The sequence below is a fragment of the Dipteris shenzhenensis genome, chromosome 28, assembly GCF_047967505.1.
Source record: "Dipteris shenzhenensis isolate YYH24624 ecotype China chromosome 28, Dip_SZ_1.0, whole genome shotgun sequence".
Taxonomy (NCBI): domain Eukaryota; kingdom Viridiplantae; phylum Streptophyta; class Polypodiopsida; order Gleicheniales; family Dipteridaceae; genus Dipteris; species Dipteris shenzhenensis.
Window position 1 is genome coordinate 566,677 of NC_141623.1, and position 12,432 is coordinate 579,108.

At 43.8% G+C, this 12,432-nt stretch overlaps 1 protein-coding gene across 1 annotated transcript in view; it reads right to left on the reverse strand.

The window, feature by feature from the left end:
• Positions 1-643: 643 nt before the first annotated feature.
• Positions 644-12,432, reverse strand: part of LOC147883013 (vacuolar ATP synthase subunit H family protein) — a 129,530-nt gene continuing 117,741 nt past the window's right edge. Inside the window, exon 11 of the mRNA XM_087399385.1 lies at positions 644-1,015. Within this exon, the coding sequence (XP_087255511.1) occupies positions 767-1,015 (249 nt within the window). The 3' untranslated portion in view covers positions 644-766. The remainder of the gene's footprint in view (positions 1,016-12,432) is intronic.

Consider the following 12,432-nt stretch of genomic DNA (forward strand, 5'->3'; position numbering starts at 1 on the left):
CTTGACATCCAGTTACTTAGGAGCGTTAAGTGGAGGCATAATGCGAAAGCAGGGAGTGTCTAACTTGAGTGCCAGCTACTAATCATCCACAAATGAAAGCAGGGAGTGTCTAACAATCAATAATACCAAGATTACAAGCCGCGTTATAGCCACGAAGTCCTGGCGCATGAAACTGCTACACAGCGGCATGCCCGTAGTTATCCTATACCACAGCTTACCAAAGGCCACGACGTCGTATGACCTGATCTCCTATTTTTTCTCTCTCAGATTTCCAGCACATAGGTTCTCGAGGTTTTTCCGGATGTTTGGCAGATTATCAGCTTCTTTGTCCCAGTATTCTCTTTTCTTCCATTGGAACAGATACTGGGCATTATGAATCCTCTGGCTTTAGCGAAATCATGCATTTCTGAATTCATCTCTTCAGCACCCTTATGAGTTCTTCCGGGCCTCATTGCGGCAGTCCTTATATGATGCCTTGCATGAGGAGGATTTGGATGTCTCTTGCATTGAGCTTTTCTTTTACTGTTTCTGATGGATAGGGCATTGGCTGTTTTCTCAAGCACTACCCTGTTGTAAAATGGATGTTTCATAATATAATGTTCTTAGTTTCACCAAAAAAAAAAGTGTGTGTGTGAGAGAGAGAGAGAGAGAGAGAGCTCACAAAATTTTATTACCAATAAAACTCATACGCAATCAGTTTTGCAAATCCCCAATAAAGGTTGTATAGCTTCCTAGAAATCAACAAAAGCAGAGGAAAAAGTGCCTTCTATGACTGTAAGTAGCTTGCATACTTGGCACGCAGCAAGAGCTTTTGGACACAAATCAAAGCCTCTTTCCTAACTTCAGGATTATCATGCTCCATGAGAGTCATTATGTGATCCTTTGCTTTCAGATCCAACACAATTGACCTACCAGATGGGTGGTTTTGTATAAACTGAGAAATATCATAACAACAAATAGACAATGTCTTTGGATCCTTGGATGTGTCGAGGAGAGTTATCAGTATACGAAGTACCTGCAGACAGCCAGCCAAACAGTGACTTCTGTAACTTTTGTGCTGAGTCTACCTGAGTTTGTTTGATCTTTAACCACAGTAGAACGAGCTTGAAAGAGCAAAAAAAGGCAAAGAAAGCTCTATTCATAACCATAAACATGTTAAAGCAGCAAATGCATCATGAATTTGCAACAAATCCAAGCAGCAATCGTGGTTTCATAAGCAGGACCTCAAAATCAAGCTTAGAAGGAGCATCCATGCATGTTTGCCAAATGTAGCACCAGAAGAAAAAGTGGGGGGGGGGGGACACAGCTTTGCATCCTCCCAAAAATAAAAAGATAGGTACATGAAATATGCTTAACTTCAGTGCACATTGTGCACCATGGCCTCCTCTCATCATCCTCCATATGACTGCAATCTCAAGACAGAGAGGGACTGAAATTATGCATCACTACCTCCAACTGATTCCTCCCAATTCACTTGTGTACCTGTTCCACTTTTGACTTTTCTTTTGCAGCTGCACAAGAGGAAGAGCCTTTGTCTGCCTATACATGTTCCAACTAATCTCAATCCTTGTCCAACCACTTTGCAACTCTGTAGCTCACTCATTCTTGTTCCCTTATTTGTTGGAGTTGAATTCCTTAACTCAATTCACACATGTGCACATGAGTAGATAAAGAAACGGTTCAGATCAAGAGTACACAGCAGTACAGCGTGAACCAAGTGTGTCAATATCATAGAAGCATAAAAATGAAACCAGAGTCATCAATGATCCTCCCAGGACCTTCACGAAGAACAATGCTAATTCTAAAAATGTCAACTATAAATGAAATCCAAACATCCCGAGTCCTACTGTCAACTAGTGACAAATCAAAAGTCAAGCCTTATCATCATCCTGCTCCCCATCCGCATTCATATCCCCATCAGCCTCTTCCTCACTGCTACTGGCGCTGCTAGAAGCCTCCTAAAATGCATCCTCATCACGCTTATTTTTGCACGCCTTTCTTAACAAGTGAACCTTGGAAAAAGAAACTTCATTTGAAACAGGTTTCGACCATATGAAACGTTGCCGTGTTTCGTACGAGTTTACTAAGCATATGGAATGCGTGTCTATGCAGCTATGCATACATCAATCCAAGGACTGTCATGTGCTGCACATGTGGCAGCCAGCCTGCTCCCACATGGCAGCACCTCTCAATCCCTCCCTTCTACCAGGTCTGACACTAGATTCTGGATTTCTGTAAATTTACTGATTTCCGTCTAAAGTTCTGACTAGTAGCAAAATCATTGATGATTGTGCATTTTAGGCATTGTAAAAAGTCGTTTTGTGAATTTTCAGCTTGTTTGGCATAGTTTTAGTATGAAAAAGGTATGCAGGGCATAAAGTTTGCATTTTTGAAACCCAAAAAGAAAAGATGATTTTTTGAAACTCCCCCTTTCCACTCCGTCTAGACGTGTGGCACAAGACACGTGTCATGTACTTGTTTTCAGAATACCACAATGCTTGCAATTTCATTTTTTTGCACTAGAACCTGTAGTTTTTGATGTCAAAATAATGGTTTGCTTTACAAACACAAGATGAACTGTCATCTACATAGACAAAAGCGTACGAACAAAATGGGCACCAAGAAAATGAGAGAATCATGAATCCAGATTCCAAATAATATCAGGTGGTTATTCCAATTCACCTTTATGTTTTGCAGACCAACGGTCCACGGAGCCTTAGGCTGAAATTCATACATAAACATAACTGGACTCAGATTAATGGCTAAATGCTTTGCACTATTATATTTAAACTCAGCCATCGGAGGCTACTCTTCCCAATCAGATTGCTTCTGCGAGACACATGGTCAAAGCACATCCCCAAGAATTTGATTAACTCCCCCCGTCTATCCATCTAACCCACCTTCTTGAGCACTTCACGCCTGTGAGCTTAGGATCATGATCACAAACAATCTCAGCCGGAAGCCCGTAAGACTAAACAAGTTCTCTACAAACACTTGTCCCGGTTGTGGAGCAGAAATGGTCGTCTTGGTTGGAATGAACCTGGCTAAACAAGTTCTCCACAAACACTTGTGCCAGATGTGGAGCCGAAATGGTCCACTTGGTTGGAATAAACCTGGCCATTTTCGTCTCGGTCCATCCGCGACCACCCATATGGCATCATGCCCATATTTCATTTGCGGAAATCCAACAAAAAAATCCAATCGAAATTTATCTGGGATTTCCAATGGATGCAACAAGCCACCTTACTTGGCATTGATAACACTCTCAAACAAACCATTCAACATCAGTCTGCATCTTTGGCCAATAGAATTCCTACTTGACCAAATCCAACATTCATTGGACAGAAGGATGTCCAACACAACAGGCGTCATGACACTCAAAGAGGACTTTATTCCTTGTTTATTGGACGTCTGGCATGCAAAGTTTACCCTTTTGAAACAAAAGACTGTTTCGGATGGAATAATAATCTCAGATTGTTTCCCCCTTAAATTTAAACCAATTGAGCATGCCCCAACTTAGATTTGTTATATACGGCTGAAATAATGATCAAGCTCATACAAGCCCTTAACAGATAGAAAGAGATCACTTTGGATCTCAATGAAAGTCATCAAGTTCACAAAACCAATGCAACTTAATGCATCAGCCACCACATTAGTGGCCCCCCTTCTGTACTAGATTTCAAAATCAAAATCCTGCATAGGCTCAAAACATCTAGCCTTATGACTGCACAAGTTTGGCATAGTACAGAAGTATTTTTTTCCCCTTTTTTCAGAAAAAAGAACCAGAAGTAGTCAAGTGATGTGCACAACACAAACTCCGAACCATATAAATACTACCTCCATTCCTTCAATACATGAACTATAACAAAAGCTTCTTTTCATGCATAGGATATTTAACATGTGCTTAAGTCAGCTTCTGACTACTAAACGCACCACCTCTAGAATAGTCACTGGCATCCGTTCCAACCACAAATGGTTTTCTCGAATCCACTACATGTTGGGTGTTGGAAGCAATGGAAGTTAAAAAATGGAAGCACAATGGAGAAAAACGAGATGCTGTAATAGATTGCTGCAAAACTGAAGTGTGGAGGCTCAAGGGAGAGCCAACGTAACAAAACCCTAGGGCTAACTGCCCTAACTGAACTAAGTGTCCTAACTTCCCTAAATGGTACATAAACTAGCTATACCAATAGTCCTAACTGACTATAACTAGGCCTACAAGGCTCATACCAAGGTATAAGTGGCATCTATGGATAGCCCATGAGATAGCCTACAAGCCCCCCTCCATGGTATGGGTTGAAGTATCCTGGAATGGCTCAGGATTCCTAAATATCTAGTGTCATGGTTGCACATGTTCGCCCCGTAGGATATAGCAACCTATGACTGTATAGAGTACAACAGATCAAGTTACAAAAGGTACTAAGTTTAAAGCTTGCCGAAAAGCCTCAAACTTAGGTCTAGGTAGAGCCTTTGTAAAAAGATCTGCCAAGTTCTCTTCAGTGGGAACATAAGACAACTCTATATCACATGCTGATAATCGCTCTCTAACATAGTGATAGTGAACCTCAATGTGCTTTGTGCGAGCATGGAAAACTGGATTCCGTGCGACAGCCAAAGCACTTTGACTATCAGTGAAGATGACCGTAGGAGCAGTCTGGCATGCACAAAGATCTACAAGTAGTTTCCGAAGACGAACACACTCCGTTGTAGCTGTAAAAGCTGCTCTGTACTCAACTTCACAGCTAGAAGCAGCAACTGTACTGTGCTTCTTGCTGAACCAAGAAACACATAAAGTACCAAGCATAAAACAGTTGCCACTATGTGACACACGAGTGTCAGAACAACTAGCCCAATCACTATTAGTGAATCCATGCATAACAAGTGAAGTATCAGTCCAATAAAGAAGGCCTAAATGCTGAGTGCCTTTAAGATATCTGAAAACACACTTCATGGCATGCCAATGGTGCATAGATAGGCTATGCATATATCTACTCAACTGTGAGACAGCATAGTGTAGATCAGGTCTCGTATGGCATAGGTAAATCAAACAACCAACTGCCTGCTGATAGAGAGTGACATCACATACCACTGCCATCCTCAGAAGAGAAGTGAAAATCAATCTCTAATGGTGTGGATACTGGCTTGCAATCCTCAAACTGAAAACGCTGCAAAAGCTGTCCAATGTACTTGGATTGTGACATCAAAATGCCCCCCTCATTGCTAGCAAATTGAATGCCCAGATAGTAGTGCAGAAGACCAAATCAGACATAGCAAATGTCTGCTGAGCATGTATCCCAGTTGCAAGCATGTCATCCACATAAAGGACTAAAATCAGCAAATCAGTCCCACGCTTGCGGATGTAAAGGGTAGCCTCTGTAGGACAGTACTAAAAAACAAGTGTGAGCAAATGAGAATGAATTCTCAAATACCAAGCCCGAGGTGCCTGCTTCAATCCATAGAGAGCCTTTTTCAAGCAGCATACCTTGCTTTCAGAACCTTCAACCTCAAAGCCAAGAGGTTGGGAAACATAGACCTCTTCCTGCAAATGCCCATGAAGGAAAGCTATCTTAATATCAAGCTGATGTATCTGCCAATGAAAGTGGGCAGCAAAGGCAATAACAATGCGAATGGTAGTGATCCTGGAAGTGGGAGCAAAAGTCTCCTCAAAGTCCATGCCATGCTGCTGAGCATAGCCCTTAGCAACAAGATGGGCTTTGTAACGGTCCACTGAACCATCAGCTTTCCGTTTGATCTTGTAAACCCACTTAGTTCCAATGGCATTCTTGCCATAAGGCAAATCACACAACTCCCAAGTGTCATTCTGATGGATAGAATCCAATTCAGCTTGCATGGCCTTCATCCAACAATCATTATGAAAGGCATCTTGATGACATAATGGCTCTTCATTGCATGCTATAGCAACCAAAGCATAAGCAACAAAACTAGCACGCTCTTTTCGGACAGCTGCTCTCGTAGGGGCTGGTAGAGGAGTGTCTTGTTTGCTGTATTTTAATGTGTCAAGGAGCCAATGGGGTACCTTTTTAGGCTCCTGAATTTCTGCTCTCTCCTGATCAAGAGCCCAGTGCAAATGATCCGGATCAATGATAGGCATATCAAGCTGAATTTCTGCATGCACATGGGGCTGTAAATGACCAACAAATGGAGGAGGGACAACCTCAAATGGAACATCATCCCGAGCATCGGATGAAAACAAAGGCATCAAGCTGTCAAATATGTCTGGGGCATCAACAACGGGCTGTTTTTGACAGTCCAGCAAAGGCATAGTGGAAGATTCATCAAATACAACATCCCAATTGACAAAACACTTGCCCGTGCGGGGCTGATATAGCTTATAGCCCCTAAGAAAAATGCATTTAACAGCTTTATTATCCAACTTAGTGCGTCTTTGTGAAGGCACATGAGCATAAGCTAAGCATCCAAAAGTCCTCATGTTGGAAATGCGAGGCTTACGACCCGTCCAAGCCTCATAAGGTGTGAGAGTCTGCAATGCCTTTGTAGGACATCTATTCAAGATGTAATTTGCACACATGACCGCATCCAACCACAACTTATTAGGCAAATGTTTGCCTTTCAACATGCATCTGGCCATTTCCATCGTCGATCTATTCTTCCGTTCAGCCACAGGATTCTGTTGAGGAGTATAAGGCACCGTGCATCGATGATTAATAACACGGGAAGCCAAAAAAACAGCAAACTCCTTCGACCTGTATTCACCCCCCTGTCTGTATTAATGTGAGCAATGTCCAGCCCACTCTCATTCTCAGCCCAGGCAAAAAAGTACTCTCATTCTCAGCCCAGGCAAAAAAGTGCTTGAAGCATGAAGAAACATCAGACTTGGATTTTAATGCGAAAATCCAAGTGTACCTGGTGATATCATCAATAAAAGTAACAAAATAGTAGAACCCCCCAAGAGCTGCAACCCTCATGGGTCCACAAACATCACTATGAACTAGATAAAACTTACGTGAAGCAAGAACTCTCCCATCCTTGGGAAACGCAGCATGGTGCATCCTACCAAGTAAGCATGGTTCACAAACATGTTTGGTAAGCATCTGCATTTTGGAAAGATCTGCAACCATATCTTCCTTATATAACTTCACCAGGGCTCCAAAATTGAGGTGTCCAAACCTCTCATGCCACAAATGAGTATCTGCCATGGTAGCCATGGTAGAATCAATAGCAAAGGCATGTGCATCGGCAAGTGCAGCATCATCATCTGAACATCTGTCATAAGCATCAAGTCTGTAAAGACCGCTAGACAATGTGCCAGTCAAAACCGGGGTAGAGGCATGTGTAACATCATACACTGCACACCTCACACCATCAAAAATAACCTGAAAGCCACATGTAGCAATGGCTGAAATAGAAATGAGGTTCTTACGAATGCCTGGAACATAAAGCACATGCTCTAGAGTGACAATCCCACTAGAGACAGAAGTAAGAGCAACTTGCTCAATACAAGCTCCAAAGGCTGCCAAACAGCTTGGGAAAGCTATCAATGGCTGAGGGAATGGATTCCCGACCTACTCTGATACCACTGTTGGGTGTTGGAAGCAATGGAATCACAATGAAGAAAAACGAGATGCTGTAATAGATTGCTCCAAAACTGAAGTGTGGAGGCTCAAGGGAGAGCCAACATAACAAAACCCTAAGGCTAATTGCCCTAACTGGACTAAGTGTCCTAACTGACCTAGATGGTACATAAACTAACTATACCAATAGTCCTAACTGACTATGACTAGGCCTACAAGGCTCATACCAATGTATAAGTGGCATCTATGGATAGCCCATGAGATAGCCTACACAACATGCAACATAGGTGCAACAGTCACCGCATGCTTCAATTCCTTAAAGCATGTATCATCTATATTTGATATGTGTATAAGGGATTCCTTTCTCTTCTCACGTTTGGAAAGTGGTGGTGCACTATGCGCATACTCACGAATGAAAGTCTTGGAAAACTGAGTGAACCCTAGAAAGGATCTCACTTCCAAGACCATGTGTAAAGTGAGCCACTCATTGACTGCGCAAACTTTTACAAGATCAATATGGACACGGTCAACAAAGATAATGTGGCTAATGTATAATTGTTCTCTCTTGAAGAGCTCACACTTAAGTCATGTTCAACTTTTCTTCGAAGGATAGTCAAAACTATTTTTAGATGTTCTATATGATCAGACACACTACGGCTATACCCCAATCTGTCATCAAGAATACAATGACAAACTTTCCCAGATATGGATGGAAATATCATCTAATCGAAAGTGGCAGGTGCATTCGTGAGACTGAATGATAACACCAAGAACTAATAATGCCATACCGTTACGAAATCCCATCTTAGGGACATCTTCCTCCCTAATACACATCTAATGGTACATCGTACATAGATCAAGCTTGGTGAAATAGGCTGCACCATGTAAGGAATCCAAGTGTCATCCATCCTAGCCAAAGGATATTTACTTTTTATGGTCACCCTATTGAGACCTTTATAACCGACACACATGCACATTGTACTATCCTTTTTATCCGCCAAAATAACTGGTGCACCCCACGGAGATTTACCGAGTCAAATATGTCCATTACAACTATAGTTTGACAATTGCCTAGCAATTTCATCCTCTTCGTTGAGGCTTGGCCTACATGGTTGTATATAAACCAACTCATCTCTAGGGAGAACCTCAATCTTCTGGTCCACACTCCACTGAGGCTGGAGACCATAAGCTAACTTAGATGGAGATACATCTAAAAATTCAGCCACCAGGCCTTGGAGCAACAGTGACACTTCTGAATCCACTAAAGGTCCAACAGATGCGCGTGACATAATCTGAAAAATAGATAGCTGTATGAAAGAGTGGTTTGCCATAAGCTCTAGCAATGGGGATCAAACTTTCGATCAATCGGCCAAGAGCACTAGGGTGTGGAGTCCTTTCATTGGAAAAAAAAAGGATTGAATCCACAATCCTGCTAGTATGTCTTCCAAATCCATGGAATGAGCTTCATCCACAACAGAATTACGGCTGTCCAAAAATTTCAGATTATTATTAATATTAAAAACTGAACTTTCAGAATGTTTGCTTCATTTTAGCACGAAAAATAACTCTTTTTCGGCTTACAACTATTATGAGATTCGCAAAGGATAGTTGTAACATATGATTTAATGAAACAAACATGAGCTATAACCTCCCGCTCATCTATCATCATATCAACTTCCATTAAAAAAACATCAAAGCACTCTTTATTCATATACTCTGCATTACAAAATTCGGCCACAAGGCCATTAGGGTTAGCCTCCAACTGACCACGCACACAAAAAGTAATAGTGTAGCCTACGAATCCACATAGGGTTCAACCAAAAGAACCACTCATTGCCATGCAATATATCTACGTGGTCCATCTTCAGAAAATGAATCTTCATATTCTTGAATTCGCAAAGGAGCCGCAGATACAGTACTATCCCAAACTAAGAGTTCCCCTGGGCAAATTTACCTGGCATAGAAACCTCTCACATGAACTACTTTTCTTTTATCCCATTCAATATTTTTCTTGGGCGCCACAAAGATACAGACCTTGGCCCTGCCTTGTGACATTTGAAGCACAGGAGTTGCTTTCCGTCCTTACCAATTTTCTTGAAACCTCACACCATTGCTTCTAAGGAAAGCTCACAGGAAGAATAGTGTTGGTGTAGGCCTCTTTGCTCGGTTATTTTTCTTTTAGAGGTGTCCTTTAAAACTGCCCTCCAACGAACTACCACATGCATGCACAACATGGTGGTGTCGTCGTAGGTCTTCACGAAGCGAACTACATCCTCCAAGGATGTAAGCTATTTGCAGTAAACTTCATTTTGATAGTCTCCTGTGAATTTTGCTTTAAACTCAGGCCAAGAAAGAGGCGGTTCCAATACCTTCTTTAAATCTTGGAACCAGATACTTGTGTTTCTCACACAAGTAGCCTCCACAACATTAACACAATGCAATGAACTTCCGCATAGTACACCAAAGTGAAGTATGAATCCTAATGATTAAGCCAGGATTGCACATGCTCAAGCTTCATTTACTTCTTTTTCAGAGCAAAGGAATTAGGAGAAAACAAGGATGCCCGTGTGGCACGGAGGGACTTTTCTATTAAAAGGGGTAATTTCAAGCGAGTGAGGTCCTTGCCATCTGTAGCTCAACTGATGGCTCACATCAATTAAATGAGCCTCAGCCAGTGCATGAGTGTTTAGGCATCATGCATGCAGTCTTTTAAGGCATACACAGCTTGCCACGAGTCTTTTTAGGAGCCTATAAATAGGCTGTGTGCATGGGCAGGACTGCATGCTACTTTGAGACCACAAATAGTCATTTTTTGACCAATATAGCGAAAATCCATCAGTCCCCTTTGCTGCTCATACACTATCAGCTTTTCCATGTTTGCTCCTGCTCATCCATTTGTGGGAATCCCTGTCTTGTCTGCACACCTTGATTTTTTTTTTGCGCAAAAAGTAGTGCTAGTTATATTGCTTGAAAACGAGAGTACAAGAAGGCCTAAAGGCCAGCGGGCTGTAATCGCAAAACGGATACAGCCCGTGGTAACAAAATAATTACAAGCCTCTCAGGGCATAATCATCTGAGTGTGGACAAACAGCCACGGTGGGGGGGAGTAATGCCACTGGAGACTCTGAGCAGAGTGCTGGAAGAACAGCTCTTGATGGTCCCAGTCGCGAAGGAAGCACCGTCTCTTCTCCTTCCCTGCTCGGGACTCCCCCTGAATCTAATCCCACTGACCCTTGAGCGTGTGAATGATCGTGCTCCAGATGTCCGCTAGGGTATGGGTAGCAGAAGAAGCCTGATCTCCTAAGGTCTGCGCGCATCTGGAAGTCCAGAAGGACATATTTCACCCTTTTTCCAAGAAAGAGTGGTTTGGGTGGCTATGTTTTGAACCTATCCAGCCTACAATACTCCCTATGATCTCCCAAACTGGGTGCCGAGTCATCGCTCCTGCATCTGTCTCTGTCAAATGCCATGGGAAGCTTTCCATGTATACCCAGGTGGCCTGCGTGATGAAAAAAACCGGATCCTGCCAAGAGAACTCATAAGCCAAGTGATGTCCCATCTCGGTGCTGCACCAGCAAACGGCTCCCCAAGTGACCGGTCCTAGCTCAGGTGCAGCCCTCGCTAAGATCCCCATGACTCCCTTCCACACTGTCTGAGCATGCGAACAGCTCCAAAGGCAGTGCTTCAAGGACGACTCCTCTGAAAACACATCTGGCAGTGCCCCTCCTGCCCCATCTGCCTCAGCCATCTCCCAACTAGCAGCCCCTTGTGGACCAACATCCAAAGAAAGTAAGAGATCTTCCTCGGCCACCAACTTGCCCAAAGAGTCTTCCAGAATGTACGAAGAAAGACCAGAGATATACCTTGGGCATACGAGCTATGTGCCTGGGTGGGTAGCCTGCACTGGAGAGCCCCAAGAGCACGCCTACCAGTACGCGCGCTGTATGGGAAGAAGGGGGTAGGGTTCTCTAAGGTCTCCAGTGGTGGCCAGCGTCACTCCCCTGGGTCCCACTCCACCTCTGTGAAGGAGCGGCCCTCCCAAATCCAGAGTCTCCAGTCCTGGTCCTGAACAATCAGGGAGTCTATATGCCACGCTTTCCCTTGCAGCCCTATGATGCGAAGGCGCTGCCCAGAGCCGGCGTGATATCCAACCCTACCTGGAATCCCAGGTAGCGTGTCGTCTGTCCTCTAGGGATCCAGCGAAACCCCAGGAAAATACCCCATTGTGCGCTGCTCCCAGATCCGTAAGAAAACCAACTGACTTATGCCAGTTGATTTTCGCCCCATCGGCTAGGCAAAAAACCCCTAAAGACAGTCTCACTCGCTCCAGTGACTCGATATCATCTTGCACATACAGGGCCGTGTCGTCTGCATACTCGGAGTCCAGAAGTTCTGCATCGTCCCGAATAGGGAGGCGCATCCCTCGAAGACCAGTGGTACGGGCTCGTAGGAAGTGAGTCATGGCCTCCGCAAAAAATAGAAAGAAGTAGGGCGCAAGCGGGCAGCCCTGACGTACCGAGCGCTCGAGGGTGAATCTCTCCCCCATCCTGCCACTGATGATAACCCGGCTGGAGGCCAATCTGTAGAGGCTAGCAATACCTCTGATCCACTCGTCCGAGAAACCGAACCGAGAAAGTGTGCCCTCCAAGAAGGACCAGTCTACCCTGTCGTACGCCTTCTCAAAGTCAAGAAGGAGTATGGCAAGGTGCTGGCCACTATGTTGGGCCCACTCCGTCGCCTCTGAGGATGTGAAGATGTTGTCCAAAATGCTGCGATCTTGGACAAAACCAGTCTGGGTGTCGTGGATCAAGTCATGTAGCAGAGGGTCGAATGCGGCTACTGATCATCTTGGCGAGGATTTTTTAGGCAATCGGGAGGA